A 22318-nucleotide genomic window follows, 5' to 3' on the forward strand; every position below is an offset into this window, starting at 1 on the left:
GAGCCCTAAAGCGCTGTTAATGTCGCTGCTCTCCTTTCAAATGGGACGCAGAGTTGAATGAAGCAAGACACGCAGTCGCTCCGTGACAAAGTTCGCTTCCACATCACCCAGAGGAAAGGCAGGTGGCTGGGGAGAGGGGGGAAGCTGCTGAGCTCTCAAAACCAACCTTTCAGCAGACAGCAACCTTTCTTTTTTAAAAAAAGATGTACCAGACCTGAGTATGGAGGGAGGGAAGGGTCAACTTATGAGCCAGTGGCTAGAGTGCTGGGCTAAGGCATAGGTAGGCAAACTAAGGCCCGGGAGATGGATCCGGCCCAATCGCCTTCTAAATCCAGCCCACGGACAGTCCAGGAATCAGTGTGTTTTTACATAAGTAGAATGTGTGCTTTTATTTAAAATGCATCTCTGGGTTATTTGTGGGGCATAGGAATTTGTTCTTTTTTTCTTTCCCCCCAAAAAATATAGTCTGGTCCCCCACAGGTCTGAGGGACAGTGGAATGGCCCCCTGCTGAAAAAGTTTGCTGACCCCTGGGCTAAGGGCTCCTCCACACTCCCACTTCTCCTGCATTTTCTAGGCATGGGGCCGAGCGGTTTTTTCGTTTGCCACTTTCCCCAGCGATACCCGCCGTTGACCACTGAATCAGAACAAGCATCAACCTGCAGGAAACCCGACTGACGTTTGTTCCGATTCAGAGGGAGAAAGCAGCCTTTTCCCCGGGGGAAAGCGGCGGGATGAGCAGAAGTGTGGGGGAGCCCTGAAACGTGGGGGCAAAGACCAGGGTTCAAATCCCCACTCGTTCATGAAGCTCACTGCATGCAGCTTTAGGGGCTAGTCACGGTCTTCTCTCAGCCTAACCTACCTCACAGGGTTGTTGTGGGGATTAAACAAGGAGGGGAGAACCATGTGTATGTATGCCACCTCAAACTCCTTGGAGAAACAGGTGGGATATAAATACAACAAACAAAACATTTTCTGGCACCCCAGGGGTTCTCTAGCCCAACCCCCTTTGGTGCTGGAATCACAGCTAAATAATAGTTTTTTATAGTAAAGGTAAAGGGACCCCTGACCATTAGGTCCAGTCATGGCCGACTCTGGGGTTGCGGCGCTCATCTCGCTTTATTGGCCGAGGGAGCCGGTGTACAGCTTCTGGGTCATGTGGCCAGCATGACTAAGCCACTTCTGGTGAACCAGAGCAGTGCACGGAAACGCTGTTTACCTTCCCGCAGGAGTGGTACCTATTTATCTACTTGCACTTCGTGCTTTCGAACTGCTAAATTGGCAGGAGCAGGGACCGAGCAACGGGAGCTCACCCTGTCGCGGGGATTCGAACCGCCGACCTTCTGATCAGCAAGTCCTAGGCTCTGTGGTTTAACCCACAGCCCCACCCGCGTCCCAAAGTTTTTTATAGTTATAGCTTAATTACTTTTTAATTATCTTTTTTTCAGCTTTCTGTATTTTATCTGCGTGCGTTTTCAACTTGTGTAAGCCACTTTCAGCCCCAGTCTGGGGAGAAGGAGGGGTGGATAAATGAATAAACAAAAGGCGTCTTCCTGACAGATGGTTTTCCAACCTCTTTAAAAACCTCCAATGAAGGAGGGTCCACTGCCTTTAATGTCTAGCGACAGTCAGCAACGAATGTCTCCATTAACATGCACGCAGAACAGATAATGTTAAAGGCTGCATTCGAACAGGGACCAGGTGCCCCAGCTCAGACCTGCCGATTCCCTTTGGGCAGGAGAGGAGGTCAACCACAACTGCCCCCAGTCCAAGGTAGGAAGTGGGCTGCTTGCCCTGGGGCAAAATTACCAAGCCTTCCTTCTACATGCCCTCCCGATGCAGGGAGAGCCTCTTTCCAAAGTTCACATGAGTATTATGTTTCGGCTGGTGCCTCCTACGTGCACCAGAGGTTTCGTCAACGGAGAGAACATCTGGATCTGGATAAAATGCAGAACCCAACTGGCTTAATTGGGAGCAGAGACTCCGCAGCTCCATCCAGGATGTTTTTCCTGTACAGCTCAGAGGTTCGGTTAAGGTGGCCTCTAGGGATTTCCTGCCGTTTATCTCAGCAAGCGGAAAGCAGATTAATGGAGCAGGTTGAGGGAAGGGGACGAGCAGAGACTGGAAGCCCCTTTCCCCACCCTTATGTCTCAGAAGAGGACAGTCATTTCTAACAGAAACACCTTAAATTGTGATTAAATTATTCCCCAATGTTGTGGGGAAATGATCCACCCCAATACTACGTTTTGTTCCTGGCATGGCAATGGGAATGTTATCTTAAGAACACCAGAAGAAGGATTCATTTATTTCTCATTTTCTGTCTCTTTTTTGGGAGGGGAGGGGGAGCAACTGAGTCACTCACTTCAGTGTAACAGATCTGTGGAAGTGTGCGCAAGACCGCTTCTGGCACCAGATGACAAGTGCCGTTTCCTGATAAGCAACCGTTAAAATGGATAGTCAAACAGTGCCGTTGCTGTACGCTCCGTAAATGTTCCCGGGCACACGCTGGCAGGGTAATATGTCACTTATTAAGTGCTCAGCCAAGATAAACCAGGCCTGGTTCACTCCAAAATGAGGGACGCTGAGCAGAACAGAATCTTCTCCAGTTCCCCATGCAAAGCTGGTTCGTTCGTAATGGAGGGATTATCTCCGGGCTCATAGCTGAGCTTCTGCGATCAGCAAATGAGCAGGAAAAAACCGTCCCCCCACGGAAGCAAAGAGATGGGCCAAACCTGCCCATGTGCCAACCAACCAGCAGCTGACACAACAGTCGGTGGCAGGAGCTGGAGAGGACGCCAGAGAGGCGGTTCAAGGAATGGGAAAGCCACCCTCCCTCTGCTTTCACAACCCCAATGCTACACTTCAGTCGCCATCACTCCAAAAGGAGCCCACGGCAGCCCCAAAGGCCATTCTCAACTCATCCAAATGGCGGCATTTTTCTCAGGGCGCAGCTGTGATTGCTGCCTCGCAGGGGGTTGGACCACATGAGCCTTTGGGTCCCTTCCAGCTGTACAGTTCTATGATTCTATTGACCCCCATCCTTTAGGCAGACAAGATTCTGGGAAGAAAGATTGGCAAGACCTTGCCTTTCCCCAATGCATGCCAAGACATTCAGTCTCGTTCCATCTTTCTCTCATCCTTGCCTCCGTGTCCGCCATTGACGCTTCCCCAATCTGTCCGTCCCCCCCCCCGATGTTTGGGGCTACCAACTCCCATCAGCCTCCGGCAGCACAGCCACTGGACAGGGGGTGATGGGAGAGCCTTATCTTGAAGTCATCCCAAATCTGGATCCTAGAACTGGGGTGGGGTGTGTGTGGAGAACTTGGCAATGAAATAATCTCTGCAGGGAGCTACAGACATTATGTCATTATCTAGTCCCCCACCCCCATTTAACGTAGATCGATGTTCTGTTATAGGTGTGGGGGGGTCAGTCTGGATGACACCCAGGGATCCCTTCCAAAACCTGTGCTTCTGTGTGGGTGAGGGTAGAAAATGCAAGAGGAAACCAGCAAAACCAGTCCTTTGGCTGGCCAGTTTAAGTACCTTGCCATTTACATATAGAAAGAGGTTGCCCTGTGGTCACACAGACAAATGGGTGGGCCTTTTCCCACCCCAGCTGGCTGAGTGCCACCAGTCACCCTAGGATGAGGAGCAACAGGCCAAGTGTGTGTGTGTGTGTGTGTGTGTGTGTGTGTGAGAGAGAGAGAGAGAGAGAGAGAGAGAGAGAGAGAGAGAGAGAGAGAGTGTTTTTGAGCTGATGCTGGAAGCCGGAGACACAGAGGTTTATATTGTTCTGTGCTGAACCCAAAGCTGAGTCTGGGGCTCTCCTGGGAACCTAAGGGAAGTCTGTGGGGAGAAATGCTGGGGGGTTAATGCCACGAACCTCTCTCCATCCTCTGCTCAGGTTGTTCATGTGCATAAATAAAACCGTAGTTCCGAAAGACACCACAGTCTCTGCAGACCTTCATTCCCAGCAAAGTAACCCCTGGGAAAATCACAGGCATCCCAGTCTCTCACCACTCAGAGACTGGGGTTCCTGTAGTTTAAGTCTACCAATTCTGCTTCTGTCCAGACTCTTTCCAGTTCCGTGTTGTGCAGCTATTTCATCAGATCAGCTCCTTTAGGAGCATTGCCAAACAAGGCACATTCAAATGGGGTCTTGAGACTGGCGACCTCCCTCTCAGGGCAGAGCGAGCAAGGAAACAAAGGTTTCCTTTACTTTGAAACTTCGGGAGCCCCAACTGCCAGCAAGCGTGACTGTAAGTATACAGAGGTGACTTTCAGGGAGACACTGCGCAAGGAGGGTCATTGTAGCTCAATTATTAACTGGGCTGGAGGGGGGACCCCTGACTTTACTGGAATGTGGCCTCCCTCAACGGCCATGTTCCGGATGCCAGGGAATGTGCCGGAACTGTGCGCAAAGGTTAATGGATTCATACTCCATGCAAAACGTAGCCCTCCAAACTCGGGTCTCTGAGAGGGCTTTTTCCAAGCATTGCAGTACTATCCCCGCCTTGCTGCTAACCCAGTTCCCCAGTTGTTGCCTCAAGGGGGAAAGAAGGGACTCCTTTGCTTTAAATGGCACAGGGAGAGCCGAGGTCTGCTCAGTTTCTCAAGGGAAGGCACAGGGCGACGCAGAAGTCGCCTCACGTTACCCAGTTGCCTTTCCTTCAAATACTGAAATGCGCAGACGCTTGCAGTGGTCCCTCGCTGGTGAGGAGGAGAGCACTCTGTATGCCTGCAGGGGCACTGATTATCATCTTTACCGATTCACACATGCCAGGACGTAGCCCTCTCAAGAAATAAAGGAGCTCCAGTTCAGAACTCACTCTGGTGACCCCTAGCACCCTTTCCAAAGAAAGAAGCGATGGATTTGGGACCTGGCCACCAATGCCTCTGACTGCCACAAAGAACAGGCAATGTGTGCCCTCATTCAACCCTCCAGAATGATACGTCCAAACGTCAGCGACAAGGAATTGCAACGGAAAGTGGTTAATATGGATTATGTTGGCCTAATGTGCTCCTAAAGTAGCACTAAAGAGATTAGGAGAAATATAATGGGGAGAGGGAAGACATTTACTAATCCTATTTATTTTGGAATCAATTCTTACTCCTTTGTTTATTTATTGCATTCCTATCTAATTCTTTTCCTCCAAGAAGCTCAAGGTGATATATACAGATTCTTCTCCTCATTTCACAACAACCCTGTGATGTAGATTAGACTGAGAGGCAGTGACCGGTCCAAGCTCACTCAGGGATCTTCATGCCCAGGCAGGGATTTGGTCTTCTAGGTCCCAGTCCGGCACTAAACCACTATATAACCACTGTCCATTATAGTGCGAGGTGAACACCCAGCCCTGCACCGTGATCTCCTCCAGAGGCAATGTCACCTACTGCAGCCACTACAATGCTTTTCCCAATTAGAGCTTCCTTTGAAAATGTATTGGGGGGGATCTTTAAGGAAAGATCAGCAACAGCAGCCAAGTTTCCATAGGAGACAGCTGCCCCACCGCCACCACTCACGGGCTCTGCCCCTCTAAAGTCAAGCCCTGAGGAAGTGGACAGCCCCCTCACAACTAGGCAGGGCAGTGGAGAGGCTCAACAGACTAGGCCAGCGCTCCACAGGAGCTGACTGCGCACTGGGGGATCTTTCCAGGAATACCCCACAATGCACAGTGGTTCCTCAGCTAACCAGAAGCTGCGGAAGGCATATCCCCCAAAGGCAGGAAGTATAGATGTAGGTGAAGCTCTACCAAGCCAGCCTGGGGAAACAATTCCGGGGCTTCTTATAAAACCCCAATTTTAAATCAGAGGAGAGTTTTCAAAGTCTGAAAGTTCTTCCCCGGCTCAGGTTGAAATCCAAGCCGGAGGAGAATTCACGGCTTCTCTCATCACCAACAGTCTCCAATATTCAAGACCCTTCCTATTCCTAACACTCTCCCCCCTGTCCACTAAAGGGCACAGAGCAATGGCAGGAGTAGCAGCAACCGACAAGCCCGAGCCAAGCACAAGAGTGGCACTCTCCCCTCCTGCAGTTTCCAGCAACTGGTATTCAGAAGCATTGCTGGCTGTGACCTTGGAGGCAGAACACAGCTATGGATAGCTCTCTCCTCCATTAATGTGCCCAGTCCTCTTTTAAAACCGCCTAGCTTGGTGGCCATCACTGCCTCTTGCAGGAGCGAGTTCCATAGTTTAACTATGCGTTGCATAAAGAAGTCCTTTCTTTTCTCTGCCCTGAATCTTCCAACGTTCAGCTTCATTGGCTATCCACAAGTTCAAGTGTCCTGAGAGAGGGAGAGTTTATTTATCTCTCTATTCACTTTCTCCATGCCATGCCTCATTGTATAAACTTGTATCTTAATCACCTCTTTCTCGCCTTTTTATCTGAAATAAAAAACACGGCAACTTTTCTTCATAGGGGACTCTCTCCATCCCTCCATATTTCAAGGACTTTCAAGATGACCATCCTGTATTTGAAGAAGTCCTTTATTAGAACTTCTCCCCAACCCAAGATGAAGGATCAGGGGCCTTGATCCTGCCCATCAATAGTTAGCACCTGGAGAGCAGACTGAGCAGGTCACCTCGCCCACCTGACCAGGTAAGGCCTTAAGGGGAAGGGGAGGAGGGTGTTTTGGGCAGAGGGGCTTGTCTTCCAAGCCTCAGGAAATAAACCAAATTATTCTGGCCCTCAGCAAGTGGGGGCAAGCTCAGCCATCTCTGCCAATAAGTGAGAAGCTACAGAAAATACAGACATAACTATAGACAGATATTTGCATTTCCTTTTTTGGAGGAGGGCAATACTTCAAATAATCCATTCTTCAATTCAGACACTAAATCTGGGGTTGTAGTCAGCCAAGACCCAATAAAATTAGGGATCCTAACTAAGTCACATCCATTAACTTCAATAGGTCTACTCTGAGCAGGACTAGCGCTGAATAGCACTATGTTTTCCCTGCCCATGACTCACAGTTTTCCATATGGATGGAAGAGAGCTCATAGTTAGGCCATGTGTTATTTTGGGGTACAACAGACCCAGAGGCCTGGAGACAGGGCAGGCTGCGAATTACGGTAAAATATGAGAAATAATTATCTGAATTTTCAGACTGGAACACAGCACCTGCCAACGCAGTGGGCCCTGACCATTTCAACAAGAGTCATTTGACAGTGGAATGGACAACCTTGGAAGGTGGTGGACTCTCTCTGTTTTTTTGACAGAGGTGGAGGGTCATCTTTTAGGGATTCTTTAGCTGTGAGTCCTGCATTGCAAGGGGCTGGACTACATGGCCCTTGGCTATACCTTCCACACTACAGTTCTATGATTCTACGGCCTCAAAGAGCAGGGGCCAACCAGCGTGGGTTGAACTGTGTGTGTGTGTTTGATGCTGCCACTGACTTCTTTTGTGCCATGTGCACGGATCAGGACCACATCTCCAGTGTAGCTCCCACTGGGGATCTCACCCACTCAGTTTGGCGGTAACTTACTAAAGGGCCCACCTGCTCAGCGCCCACCACTCCGAGAGGCTGGAAGGGAGCCACGCGCATGTTACTTGGTCTTTCCTGCATCACAAAGCAAGCCAGACGCAACTCAAGAACTCCCATAATCACATAATACACACACACACACACACACACACACACACACAGTGCTCCCGTAGCATAAGACAAGGAAAAGCAGCAACAGAAGGAGCTCCTGCAACAGTTTAGAAGGGTTATGAAACGTTTGTACAAGCAGAGAAGTCCTCCCTTGCCATGCACCCAAACCAGTAACGTCTCCCAGGAGAGAACGGCCTCGGAATGGGGCACATATAACCGGACCCACACAGACACCATTTTTCTGTTCAGGCAGGTCAAGTTGATGAAGTGAAAACAGGATTGCCAGGTCATCATGTGAGCGTCAGGCGCTCCTCGGGGAAAGTTATGACTCTTCAGAGCCAGAAAGCGAAACACCAAGGGGGAGAGAGAGAGAGAGACAGACATAAAGACAGACAGACAGACAGACAGACAGCTTCACCACTAAACTGACAGCATCGGAGAGCATTTTGCTGCAGTGACTATTTACCTCGAGTTGCCTTGCTCCATGTCCCGTGTTGAAAAACTGTGCTTGAGGTACCAGGAGAAAACTCCGTGGCTGTCAAAAATCCTTGGGAGATTCAGTCGCTTCCTCTGCTGGGGCAGGGCAAAGGCCGGAGGCAACATGCCCCCAGAGTTATACTTACACACACACACAAACACACACACTTTGTTGCCAGCTCCAGAGCAGCAGCAGCCGAAGCAGCTGCTGCTCCTTGGCCGTTGTCAATTGCAAAAAAATGAGGGTTGCTCCAGGCACAGGTGGCCAAACTGCTGGAGCTGCCTCCTTGCGCCCGCCCCCTGAGGCTTCTGGCCAATCGCTGAAGCAACAGGAAAGCCTGCCAAACAGCTGGGCTTTCCCCTTAACCCTTGACAAAACGTCACAAAACAGTCACCGATTCCTTGCTAACGCAGAAGCCCATAGGAGGGATTGCAAATGAGTTTTGTGGGGAACAGGGATTCTTTCTTTCATCGGATTATCCACTGCAAGGGTCATCCAGACAGAATGAGGGGAAAATACGAGCCAGGAAAATGGTTGACGGTGCTGTCATGTGCTGCCTTGCAGCGGGTTGGACTAGATGACCCTTGGATCCCTTCCAACTTGACGATTCTATGGTTCTATGTGGATGCTGTCTTTGTGTGGGTTGTATATACCCACTGTGAATGGTCTATGTATGTATGCTGTGTGTGGTACTTTTCCGGTTAAAATTTTTTTGAGGTGCCCAGGCTCCTATTTTGATAAAAGTGCCAAAGGTTCCAGCAAAAAATGGCTGCCATGGGCAAGAAAAGTCCTGTACATACTCTATATGTGGGTTTAAGTATATCCCTTACATCTGGCTGAGAGGTTTTTGGGGGGAGCTCGTGTCACCTCTGCCCACCACAGCGAGAAGAGTTAACTGTGGGTTTAAAAACAAGGATTCATGTGACTCAGAGGAACATGACCCACTTTGGAGAGTCACATTAGTACATTCCAAAATCTACCTTCCGTTTTCTTGAAATGTTTTCTTCCTCTGAGAACAAGTTTCTTCCTCAATTCTCAGGGTAATTGAGAATTTCTTGAGAACTCGAAGATTGTGGGGCTTTGTGGCCTAAGTTGGTGCATCTGTCTGCACACGTTCCACCACCTCAGAAGGTGATGGATTCTCCTTCCTTGGAAAGGTTGAATGCGCGCATCTGTCAGGGAATCTTAAGCTGCAATTCCTGCATTGCAGGGGGTTGGTCTGGATGACCCTTGGGGGTCCCTTCCAACCCTACAATTCTGTTTCTATCTCTCATACTGAAAAGCAGCTTTGCTTGTCAGCCACCAGAGCACTGCCATTTTGGCCCCAAACAGGGGTGTCGTCTAGGGGGCTGGGGGGGCAGTCCCCCCATATTGCAATTTTGTGACAGTCCTCAAAAGGACACACCAGGGCGCCTTTCAGGAAGGTGGTTGGTAGTGGGGGGAATGGCGAGCCGAGTGTGCCTGGCCAGGTTGGGGGCGCCCGTGTGTGATGTCATGCCCCCCAATGTTGGGGGCAACTCAGCAAGTCTGGCCCGAAACAAGACACCCCTTCCCTCAGCTCCGGATCCCCACCCTGCCCCATTCCCAAAAGACTTCAGTACCTGCCACAGGTACTGTGGGGGAGGCAGCGGCTAGGGAAGAGAGCTGTGGAAGCTGAGGGCGGTTGCTTTCCATCAAGCATCATCTTTGACTAGAAGCTTCACAGAGATCCAGGTGGACCACATCCAAGCATTTCCGGCTCTATTAATAAAAAGGTGGCTGGGTTTTGCACACCCCTCCTGCCTTCAAAGGTGTGGGCTGCGTTCCCTCTGGCACCCCTCTGCTTGGGGCTAACAGGTTTTCCACAGCTCTGCAAACCTCCGGGCTTCCTCAAGTCTGGCAGCCCTCTCCATTTTGTCAAAGGGCAGGACCGTGTGGGCTATACAAGCTCCTTACAACGTCAGAAAGTTAGGCTATATCTAGAAACCTTATCCATCCTAGTTATGCATTTCCTACAATAAACAACTTTATTATTTTCTGACCTGCAAACATCTGTGTGTGTAAGAGAGAGAGAGAGAGAGTCTACTCTCTCGCCCAGATTTGCCAGCTCAAATGCTACCTAATGAAAAGTGTTAGTTAGTTTTGCTCCTGTACCCCCTTTACTCACTCCCCAACAATATGAAACCCATTATTCCCTCTAGGACTGAGAACACAACCATCCCTTCAACGCAACCCACCCTTAATCTGAAACATGTGCACAAGCCTGGATTCGAAGGTCCAGAAATCGCAACTGCTTCGTGTGGGACCCTCTCGGTTTAATCGCACACACCAAAGAAAGACTTTGATCCCTGATGCCTCCCTTGCCAGCTCCGCAGCTGTGTTTTCTCACCTGCCAAATGGCAAAGAGCAATCTGAGAAACCTCCCAAGAGCATCACCCTTTCCAACCATTACACGGGGCGGTTCCCTCTCCCAGATGACCTGTCGCACCAGCACTGACCAAGAGGAAGCCATCAGCAAAAGTTATAAAGTATTTCAAAGCTCCTTGGTTTCTCCCCACCCAGTACATGGTTAGAAGGAAGCGCAGGGTCTTCACGCAAGCCCATTTTGATGCTTCCCTCTTCAAAGCTGCACCGTCGTTGAAAAGCCAACTTTTCCATCCTAAAGTAGGGTACCCACAAAAAAGGGAAGTCAAAAAATATGGTACAGATTAAAGAGAAGACCTCAGAAAGCTGGACAGAGTAGGTTTCATCCAGCAGCGCTCTTCTTATTTATCCTGTTGACAAGAGCTATAAACTGCTTATTCAACAAAAATCTTCAAGCGCCTGGCAAAACATGATGCACAATTTTCACGGCAAAATGCTGATAAAACCAAAAGCTGACATAAGATTTCTCAATTTTCTCAAAATATTAATAAACTCAGTGAGGTTTAGAATCTAGTGGAAGAAGCTGTTGAACCAGCTAGTCTCGTGTCTTTGCTAAAGTTGACTAGTTAGGTCCTTGCCATTTACATGTCCAGAGAGTTACCTCTGTTCCCATAGAGAAAATTGGCTGGGCCTTTTCCCACCTCACCTGGCAGGATGCCAGCAGTCAAGAGGGAAAGGGGAGCTGTGTAAGAGTTGGTATGAGAGAGAAGGGGGGGGGGGAGAGATGGATTGTGCTGCAAGCTGGAGACACAGAGGCTTTTCTTGTTCTGTGCTGGACTTGGAGCTTCCCCAGGAACTGAATGAGGAAGCAACATCTATTGGGGTGTTAACTCTGTGAGCATCTCCATCCTATGCTCGGCTTGGATGTATGGATAACGAAAACCATACATCCTAAGACACCACAGTCTCCTTTGTCCTTCCCCTCCAAGGAAACCGAACCCTGAGGAAGCATGCAACATTATTTACAAGACAGCAAGTCCCTTTGAGCTCACTGCATTAGATGTGCACAGGATGGCACTGAGAGAGCCCACAAATTTCACCATGTAAATATATACATAGTGCTTCATTCCTTTGCTGTAGGGGGGTCAGACTAAATGACTCTTGGGGTCCCTCCCAGCTCTACATTTCAAGGATTCTGTGCCACATGTAATGCAGCTGGATGTGGCGAAACCCAACCAAGTCAATGAACTGAAAGCCGGGAAGTGAATTGAAAGGAGGCTCCCCGCTACTGAAGTCTCCATAAGAAGCGAGAGGTATCGGAAACTCTGCCACATGGTTGGCATGCTCAGGAACAACCTCTCTGTGTCAGTGGCTTCCTAACCATAACCCTGCATTGAGCTCAACTGCTTAACAATGCAGCCACAGCCTCTTCCTGCCTTGCCACCATCTCCTCCTCCTCCTCTGCCACTGGGGGGGGGGAGCCACATCCAGCCCCCAGCATCCTCCTTGAACCTGTATTTCCAAACACCACAGAAAGCGGGGGCTCCTTAGGAACTGATCTCCCAAATGAAGCTTCAGTTCCTCCAACCGGATCCTTATGCTGAAGGTGAGCAGAGACGGGCGTTTCCAGGGAATGCGGAGGAAGGGGGCAGGGGTTGCGAGAGCCCCAGTTGTGTCTCCCCTTGGGAGGAAGTGGGAGGCTTGTGGGCCAAAGGGTTGCGGCGAAGGTGCTGGAATTGTCTGTGCAAATACATTTTAAAATAGCTGGCTTTGTTGCAACACAACCCAAATGGGCATTAAGCCTCACAGCCTGACCATCTGCAAGGCCTGCTTTCGCCAGGGAGAGAAAAAGCAAAACGTGGAGTGACTTTGGGACAACTGCGATTCGACCTACCCACCATTAACCCCCCAACTACCGCCCCCACCCCAAAAAAATGTGCTTGTGGGGGAGCCCAAACTGGATCAGGACTGGGCACTATTTCACTGTTTCCAACCAGGGCCCCCTAGATCAACTAAAACAATAGGACTACTTAAATAACTGGCCAATCATGTCGGTTCTGACCCCCCCACCTCACACACACAAATGCCCTGCCAACTCGACAAAAATTCTGGCTACACCATGCTTCCATGACAACTTGAATCTCGCCCCCTCCCCAAAGCATACATGGATACATATGGTTTTTCCCTATGAACTGTTGGGGGGGACAGCCTATTTACATCAGGAAAGTGGCAATGATGAAGCCCCTTTGAACCTAAACACAATGCCTTCCATCTGGAATAGGGGTGGCCACTTTTCTATTGGGGATGGTGAATGTTGTAGATTCAATAATGGGTCTCTGGGCATGTTCTTCCATAAAATGGAGTACCTTTCTTCAGTAGCCTAGTTAGGAGGTAACATGTGTGTGTGTGTGTGTGTGTCTGTTTAAAACAGACATCAAGGTACCATTGCAGAAGGATGTACAGTGGTACCTCAGGTTAAGTACTTAATTTGTTCTGGAGGTCCGTTCTTAACCTGAAACTGTTCTTAACCTGAAGCACCACTTTAGCTAATGAGGCTTCCCGCTGCCGCCGCGCCGCCGGAGCACAATTTCTGTTCTCATCCTGAAGCAAAGTTCTTAACCCGAGGTACTATTTCTGGGTTAGCGGAGTCTGTAACCTAAAGCGTATGTAACCTGAAGCGTATGTAACCCGAGGCACCACTGTACTCTTAATTGCCAAGCATACACCTGACAGAATAGAAAACTTTTCAGCAGGCGTTTAAAAGTTGGCACAGAATGCACCTCTCTATCGGCAGAGAGTTCCGCAGGCCTAGGCTGGTGACACTAAAGGCTCGGCTTCTCATTGCTGTTACTTGAGCCTTGGGGAACAACCAGCGATGCTCCTGCAGACGATCTTGGCAACTGAGCCGGGACAGAAGGGTTCAGGCAATCCCTACAGTATTCTTGTCCAGGGCTTTATAAACTAACACAAGGACCTTGAGCCAGGCTCAGTAGTAGACGGGCAGCCGGTGCTGCCGTTTTAAGAATGGTGTCCCATGTTCTTGGCCAGATGCCCCCATCAGCAGCCTGGCTGCTTCATTCTGCCCCAGCTGGAGCTTCTGGACCAGGCTCAAGGGCAGCCCCACACAGAGCACATTGTATTAATGTCATTGACACAAGTCGTTTTAACATTAAACACATAGAATCAGAAGGGACCACGAGCGTCATCTAGTCCAACCCCCTGCAATGCAGGAATCTTTCACCCACTATGGGTCTTGAACCCACAACTTTGAGATTAAGAGTCTCATGCTTTACTGACTGAGCTACCTGTGGACAAGCCCCTTGTAGCCACTGGACTTACTACTACTACTACTACTACTACTACTACTACTACTACAGTGGTACCTTGGGTTAAGAACTTAATTTGTTCTGGAGGTCCGTTCTTAACCTGAAATTGTTCTTAACCTGAGGCACCACTTTAGCTAATGGGGCCTCCCACTGCCGCTGCGTCGCCACCATGCAATTTCTGTTCTCATCCTGAAGCAAAGTTCTTAACCCGAGGTACTATTTCTGGGTTAGTGGAGTCTGTAACCTGAAGCATCTGTAACGTGAAATGTCTGTAACCTGAGGTACCACTGTACTGCATTTATACACCGCCCTATTCACCAAGGAACCCAAGGTGGTGTATATGTTTCTCTATCTCCTCATTTAAATCTCACAACAAACCTTCAAAGTTGGTTAGGCTAAGAGACAGCAACTGGCCCCCAAAGTCACACCCAGACAGCTTTGTGGCTAGGTGGGGATAAGATCCTTCATCTCTTCCAGGTGTGACGCTTTAACCGCTATGCCACACTGGCTTTTTGGCATTTTACAGGCACCACGAGGCCTAAGGCAGGCTTTGCCCCCCTGGGGCTTCTCTTTGGACTACAACTCCCATCAGCCCCCAGACAAAACATCTGGAGTGTGGCAGGTCAGGGAGGACTGACGCTGACCCTTGACTCCATTCTTCTGTATTCCAGTGGGGAAACATTGGGCATCAGTAAGGCTTTCAAGACTTTTCCTTTCCTTTCCTTGTCCAAACAAGGAACCAAAGAACTCGGGGGTTGGAAGCAGGAAATATTTCCCAGGCCCTAAACGTACAAAACTGAATGAGGCGCTGGAGAGGCAGCCGGCCAGCATGACCGAGGGCGAAACACTCACGCTTCTATCTCTGCCCTGAAGGAGACCAACCGCTGGGGTGCGCCTGGCAGGAGGGGCTGGGAGGAGGCCCACATGCCAACAGCTTGCCTCAGCCAGCCTGATGAATGGGCAGCATTGAGCCGGGCCCACGCGCAGGGGGGTATTAATAGCTCGTAACACAGCGCTGGGGAACGGCAGCCGACATCACCGCCCAGGCGAGTGTGTGACACAACACAGGGAGAGGGAGGTCAGCCAATGCAGGACTGGGGCCCTTTTTCACAGAGACGGAAGTGGGGGTTCAAAACTAGGAGACAAGAATCAACTGCTTCTTGTACAGTGGTACCTCGGGTTAAGAACTTTGCTTCAGGATGAGAACAGAAATTGTGCGGTGGCAGCGGGAGGTCCCATTAGCTAAAGTGGTACCTCAGGTTAAGAACAGTTTCAGGTTAAGAATGGACCTCCAGAACGAATTAAGTTCTTAACCCGAGGTACCACTGTACAATGAACTTGCCTCCACACTAGCTAGCTTGCATCACAGCTTCCTGTGTGCAGCCACCGCCTCAGTCTGAACCACCCCCCTGACTGTCATCAACTCATCTTATCATGGAGGGGACCCAAGGGTCATCTAGTCCAACCCCCTGCAATTCAAGGAGCGCAGCTGAAGAATCCCTTTATTCCGGGCTAATCCATACGTTCAGGAGTTTAAAGGAGCCCCCTCACTTTACAGGCAGGAGTCACTGGGAAAGGAAAGCAGGGTGAGACAGAATAAAAGCAGGGCCCTCCCAGAGCTTTCAGCTTTTCTTTTGTGCAGAAAAATGCCAGCACCTGCAGTTTTAACCCTGTGCCTTTTGGTAAGATGCATTTAAAAACAAGCAAACAAAAACTATGCCGCATTGTAGCACAGGAAGCAGGCATTTTTACTGAAACAATGGTCTCTGAAAAAGGCTACAATTCAAGCAATTTGGGGGGGGGCAGCCAAGTCTTCTCCCTGGGGTCTTCTATGTGTGGCAGAAGGTTAACATTTAAACAAGCTTAAATTTGTTTGTTAAAGGTTGCTGGGAATTAGTGAGAGATTTGTAAATTACAGCGCCCAGATTTCTTTGAGGAAAAAGACTGTGTAGGCGGTTCTAAGACAGAGGCACAGAATCATAGAATTGTAGTGTCGGAAGGGACCACGAGGGTCATCTAGTCCAATCCCCTGCAATGGAGGAATCTTTTGCCCAACGTGGGTCTCGAACCCACAACCCTGAATCTCATGCACTACCAAGTGAGCTATCAGGGACCCAGGCTTCCCCCATATGATGCATTTATTCAGCACTCACCCTAGTTTGCTCGCAGAAAGTTGGCAGAAAGTGGGAGACAGATTATATCCGGTCTTTACTGAGCATTGATTGAGGGTGTGATTTCCATGGCCATAAGCAGTTTGGGGCAGCAGGCTGGCAAACTCCTTCATTTGGGGAAGTTCTGCCAGGGAGTTTATCAGGGCTTCCCCCTTGAAGAGATGACTCAGGCATCATAGGCGTAAGAACTGGCACAAATCCCGGTTAGAAGCTGGCATGTGATGTCGTTCCTACGCGTGGGGCTTCTCCTACAGGGACATCTGCAGCGAGAGCTCCTGCCCCGAGGAAGATTAATCCCACTTTACCATTCACACAGAGGTTTCAGAGGAGCTGAAGGAAATGTAATTCATACCAGGGGTGCAGCTTCTTCACATATGGGGTGGCGGCCAACTTAGGTTTGTCCTAAACTGCAAAGCTGCCTGTGACCCTGAGGTCCTCCCTTCTAGAACTGCCACTCTCCCCACACCCAACTTATTGAACCTCATTACAGGGGGTTGGTCTAGATGTCCCTTGCGGTCCCTTCAAGCTCTACAATCCTATGATTCTATGTCAGTTCCCAGGCCTATGACACCATTAGGGGACCTGCTCCACCTCAAACCTCTCCTCTGCATGCAGATTCAGAAGCCTGCCTTATACTGGATCTGACCTTTGGTCCATCCAGCTTTCTACGCCAACAGGCACTGGCTTTCCAGGAACCTTTTCCTGGGAGATGGAACAGAATGGAATGGAAGGTACTGCTTTGGAATTCAGATGGTTGTGTTTTTTTTAATATTCTCTGTGTTCATAGATAAAAACTTCCAGCTGCCTGCAAGTAACTGGGAGTTGGCTTCCGGCCTCTCTCCCTGAGCTGCTGGCTTTCACCTTGCGGGGAGCTGTTTCAGCAGCCAAGCATTTTCCAAGGTGGCTTCTGTCTGAAGTCATTATTCAACAGCCTCTGCTGCCTGGAGAACTGTGTCCCACCTACCGGCCAGCTCTCTATAAAGAGGCACCCTGGTCCCCTTGACCATAAAAAGTCAGTGCGGTGTACTGGTTAGAGCCTTGGACCAGGAGCCAGGAGACCAAGGTTCAAATCCCCACGCTTATCCATGAAGCTCACTGAGTGACCTTAGGCCAGAGGCAGATTTAGGGGGGTGTGACTGCTTTGCCCACACTGGGCTTGCAGAGCCAAGAGGGTGCCTCAGTGGGCACTGAAACAATGACTTAGAAGGGAAGGCAAGAGGCAGGATGTGGCTGAATGATGGCATCGCACAGGGCACCGCTGAAATTTGAAAGCCCAAAGTCCACCACTGCTTGGACAAGTCAGTTTCTTAGTCTAACCTATCTCACAGAGTTGTGAGGATTAAACGAGGTAGGGGAGAACCACGTAGGCCGCCTCGAGATCCTTGGAGGTAGGGGTGCCAACTTGAATAAACTAAATGGGGGTGGCAGGTGAGCCCCGCCCCCGCATAATCAATCACATGACTCGGGGCAGGCTCATCATTTGAATGGCAATGCCCGTCAACTTGGGAGGAGGGGGCTCGACGCTTTAAAAAAATGGGGAGGGGGACCGAAGGGACCTCGGACCCTAGGAGTTGGCTCCTATGCTTGGAGAACAGAAGGTGGGAGAGACATGCAAGAAATCATTAGGAAATGCAAGAAATCAAATAAACTCAAATTAAAGTAAGTACCTGTAAAAGCAATGGAGCAAGTAAATCAGTCCAACCGCGTAAAGCGGGACCAAAGACAGAGCAGCGGGAAAAGCAGAGGCTGAAAAGGGCCGAATCCCGGACCGCGAGCGGGCGGGTGCTTACCTGGCTTCCCCCGGGACCCTCCACCACCCCCGACGCCTGCTTTGCGCGCCCGCAGCAGCCGCGAGAAGGAACGCCCGCAGGTCCTGCCTCCGCCGCCGGACAGGGCGCGCCGTCGGGAGCCTCTCGCTGCGCCCGGCCGCTCCATCCTCCGTCTGAGCCTTTGCGCCTCTGCGCCGCCTAGGCGAGGGAGATCCAGGGCCGGGCAGGCTCCTCCTCGACGACCACGCCCTCGCCGGGAAAGCAGAACCCGCTGGGGCTCCCCCGGGCTCGGAAGGGAGAGGAAAGGCACCCGTAGGGACGGGGCAACTCCGCTTTCAAGGCTCTTCCTCCCACGACCGGGCGCCAAAGACACCAGCAAGGCGCCACGTCGGGGAATCCGGCTTCGAAGAGCCTTCTCGGAAACGCCACTAGGGGGCAGCCCTGGCCCCTTTCCGAGCATCTGCCCAGCTGCTCCGTGGATGGCAGGGTTGCCGTCCAACAGGTGAGGCCAGACAGAGAGGGGGGCGCTTAGGCCGCTTCCAGACTGATGCTGCTTTGCAGGTACGAAATGCGTCACAGAACCCCCATGATGTCCTGGCTTCCTTGCGATGCTGTCCATGCAGAGGCCTCCTTTGAAAACTGCTCAGGAAACTTCAGTTGGTCAAAGGGCAGCGCTGAGACATTTCGCGTGGCACCAAACCGCTGGCATCTGGTTGCAGCTTCTTCACCTTCCTGCTTCTCCCCAGGCTCAGTGAAGTGCTGTTCTCTCCGCCTTTAAAGCTCTGAATGGCCCCGGGTCCATTTGCTCCCAAACCATCCCAGTAAGACCTGCACCAGCATTTGGTACTTCCAGGAGGCTGGCGGAGAGCCTTGCCATCCTTTGCCTTCCCTGGCATTTGCCTCTTGCTGCTGTCAGCCTCCTGTGGAGTACATCTGCGGGAGTCAGCTGAATGTCCTCTAGCATGGAAAGAAGACCCATCTCTGAACTGTGTTTAAGCCAGGCTCCTAGTGTGCAGCCAGACCAGTGCCAGAAACTTTATTAGCGATTAACACTTGTTTTGCATTGTATTTATATACTTAAACCTATATAGTTTTGTTTTTGCAATAGTGTTTGCTGGATTTTTGAACTTACTAATACTCTGTAGTTCCAATGTTTTGAATTTTGCTGTAAGCTGTTTTGTGGGAATGCAGCATATACTGTAAGTAAACGTCATCCATCCATCCATCCTCTGCTCAGGAGGGCCAATGGCACAACTGGTTCAGGCAATGAAAAGAAGGGGTGGGGCTTTCATGATGGTGGGGCCACCACCACCGAGGCCCTGGACCTGCCACTTTGGCCCAGTCTCCTTTCTCTTGACTTTTCTTTCCACAGGCTTTTAATATTTAGCTGTGCTGCTATTTTTTAAAAAAATATTTCCATTGCTGCTTTTACAATTGTTGGCTTTAATCTGTTGGCTCTTAGTATGCAGGCTGTTGTTTCTCATCTGTGCTTGGTTGGAAGCTGCTCTAAGTTGCTGTTACTAGACCAGCAGGATGAAGTGGTTACAGCATCAGGCTAGGACAGAGGGGACCCAGCTTCAAATTCCTATTTGGGTTACTTTGGGCCAGTTACTCTTCCTCAGCCAACCTACCTTACAGGGCTGTTGTGAGTGTCAAATGGGAGAAGAGGCAAAACTTCAGGCATGCTGGTCTATGTTCAGTCTGTGTTCTTTGCGGGAGTGGTACATGTTCACCAATACACATCTGCAAGGATAATGGCGATGTGGGGGGAGGCACTAATGGGGAAGGGTTGGCATGAAAGAGGGATGCTTCACCCACCCACCCCTCACACACTTCACTTTTCCCCAATGCCATTCCCACCTCAACAAGAGCCACTTTTAGTTTCAGAGCATGGTTTAAAAAATGGTGATGGTAGAGGGAGAGTATTTATAGGGGAGAACGGATGGGCTTGGAAAGGGTTAAGTCCTGCCTGCCCCTCTCTCCTGCCTTGCACACCAAAACTTCCTCTTAATCCTCAAGAGGATGTTTGGAGCCTGCAGTGGATTTCCTGCCTTGCTTAGGACTCTGGAAGCTATTTTCCAAAGTGCTGAATAACAAGAAGATTGGAGCTGGTTCGTGCTGCCTTTTTTTGGGGGGGGGGAGCTTTTCTTCCTTCAGGGGAGAGGGTTAACTCATGTGACAATTGCAGCACCAGAGCAAGGAAACCCCAGGAGACCTCAGTCCCCTCCCCCAAACTGCCACCTTCTTACAGCTCCTCCTCCTCCAGGGATTGTGAATGTACACGGTACACAGATGAGCACTTTGTGATCTGGTTGTGTGCAGTGGCGTAGAGTGGGTTGTCAGCACCCGGGGCAAGGCAAGTAATTTGCGCCCCCTAACCTGTGGATTTTAGCACTCGAGTCTCTTCCGTGCCCCCCCCAGATGTTGCGCCCGGTGCGGCCGGCCCCCCTTGCACCCCCCACGCTACGCCACTGGTTGTGTGTATTTCACACTCCTGGACACAGTTCAGAGCAAGCACAGTGTTGTTGTGTTCTCTGTTTTCATGATTTTGTGGCGGGGGAGCAAAGCCGTCCAGTACAGTGGTACCTCGGGTTACATACGCTTCAGGTTACACACTCCGCTAACCCAGGAATAGTGCTTCAGGTTAAGAACTTTGCTTCAGGATAAGAACAGAAACCGGGCTCCGGCGGCACGGTGGCAGCAAGAGGCCCCATTAGCTAAAGTGGTGCTTCAGGTTAAGAACAGTTTCAGGTTAAGAACGGACCTCCGGAACGAATTAAGTACTTAACCCGAGGTACCACTGTACTAGGAAGATTAAATCAGAGTTCCTCCAATGGTGCAGAAGGAGATTCTGTTAAAAACCTAAGAAGAGCCCTTGCTGGATCAGGCCAAAGGATCTAGTCCAGCATACACTTCTCACAGTGGCCAACCAGATTTCCCAAAGCGAAATTTCCAAGCAGGACCTGAGCACAAGAGCAACACTCTCCCCTCCTGTAGTTTCCAGGAACCCTCACCCTGGGTTGCAGCGGGTTAGACTAGATGAGCCCTGGTGTCTCTTCCAACCCTAACACTTTATAATTCTATGGTATTCACTGCCTCTGAGTGAGGAATGCTAAGTTTTCTTACCTTCCCCTCCCTGCTTGCAGAAGCTCTATAAATCAACCCAGGCACAAATTTTCCATGCGTATAATTCATACCCGTTGCAAAATGTGGGCAGAGTTGGTATGGATAGAGAATGTGAGGCGCTTTTGACATCTGCCTGCGGTCCAGATTTTGAATGCATGCCCCTCTGCAAACCATCAAGGGTCGCTGTGCTCAAAGCTTCTGCCGGGACGCTCAAGCAAGCAGGAGGCCTTCCTAGAGCTGGATGACTATTCTGGGGCCGGAAATCATCGCTGGTGGGGGGGGGCAGGGAGGGCTTCAGAGGCGAGTGGAAACTTTCACAGCTGGGGAAGGCATGAAAATTCAGACTCTCCCAAGAGGAGAAGAAAGGAGATGTTGTGTAACTGTCTGACTGCACTTCTTATTTCAACGCAAGAGTTTTCCTGTAACCGCACGCTGGAAAGTTTGAAGTTTAAGTCATACATTTTAAAAAGCTTGCATTTTATTTTTACGGTCATGCGGAGTGCCGTGACGTATCCCTGCCTTGTGAATTTGTTCATATCAAGATGGCCAAAGACCTTTCCGAAACTTAGGTGGGAAATCCAAGTGCTCCTATATCTCCGCCAGACGCTGATTGAGGCAGGACCCAATCCACCATGGAGCAGAATGAACTTTGACCCTTTAAGTTGGACTTATTCCAGACAGTTTCCTGTGGGCCGCAGCCCAAATACCCATGTACGTGCACTCACAGATTCACCACTTCAACATGCCTCATAGTAAGGTAAAGGTAAAGGACCCCTGGACGGTTAAGTCCAGTCAAAGGCGACTATGGGGTTGCAGCACTCATCTCGCTTTCAGGCCGAGGGAGCTGGCATTTGTCCACAGACAGCTTTCCGGGTCATGTGGCCAGCATGACTAAACCACTTCAGGTGCACACTGACGGAAGCCAGAGTGCATGGAAATGCCGTTTACCTTCCTGCCGCAGTGTTACCTAATTATCTACTTGTACTGGTGTGCTTTCGAACTGCTAGGTTGGCAGGAGCTGGGACAGAGCAATGGGAGCTCACTACGTCGTGGGGATTCGAACTGCCTTCTGACCGGCACGCCCAAGAGGCTCAGTGGTTTAGACCACAGATCCACCCGTGTCCCTATGCTTCATAGTAAGGCCACGTCTTACAACTACAGTAACTCTGAAAAGCGCTAGTTGACTTAAAACTTCCTGAAAGAATTCCTCTGGAAAGGGTCCTCTGGAAATTTTCTCCTTTTCTTGAGTTCAACCATTAGTCCACTTGTCTTAGGATTGTCCACACTGATTGGCAAGTCCTCCAGGATTTCTGATGGGGAACTTTCCCAGCCCTCTTTGTGGGGAGGAAGTAATGGCCACCAACCTTGGTGGCTTTAAAAGAAGATTAGACAAATTTATGGAAGAGAGGGCTATCTTGATGGCTACTGGACATAATGACTTTGCCCTGCCTCCACAACTGGAGCCAGAAATGCTTCTGAATATCCGTTGCTGGAAACCACAGGAGGGGAGAGGC

The 22318-nt window shown here is 50.2% G+C and overlaps 1 protein-coding gene across 3 annotated transcripts in view; it reads right to left on the reverse strand.

The window, feature by feature from the left end:
- Positions 1-22318, reverse strand: part of STARD8 (StAR related lipid transfer domain containing 8) — a 67493-nt gene that overhangs the window by 35249 nt on the left and 9926 nt on the right. Inside the window, exon 1 of one of the 3 annotated variants that reach the window (XM_083629066.1) lies at positions 17700-18765. The exons of 1 other annotated variant lie outside the window; for it this stretch is intronic. In XM_083629066.1, coding sequence (XP_083485192.1) covers positions 17700-18297 — 598 coding nt within the window. In that variant the 5' untranslated portion in view covers positions 18298-18765. Of the gene's footprint in view, positions 1-8057; positions 8314-17699; positions 18766-22318 lie in introns of those variants that run through there. One more of the 3 variants, XM_083629068.1, reaches the window with a different exon arrangement.

Source organism: Podarcis filfolensis, assembly GCF_964270895.1.
Source record: "Podarcis filfolensis genome assembly, chromosome: 8".
Taxonomy (NCBI): domain Eukaryota; kingdom Metazoa; phylum Chordata; class Lepidosauria; order Squamata; family Lacertidae; genus Podarcis; species Podarcis filfolensis.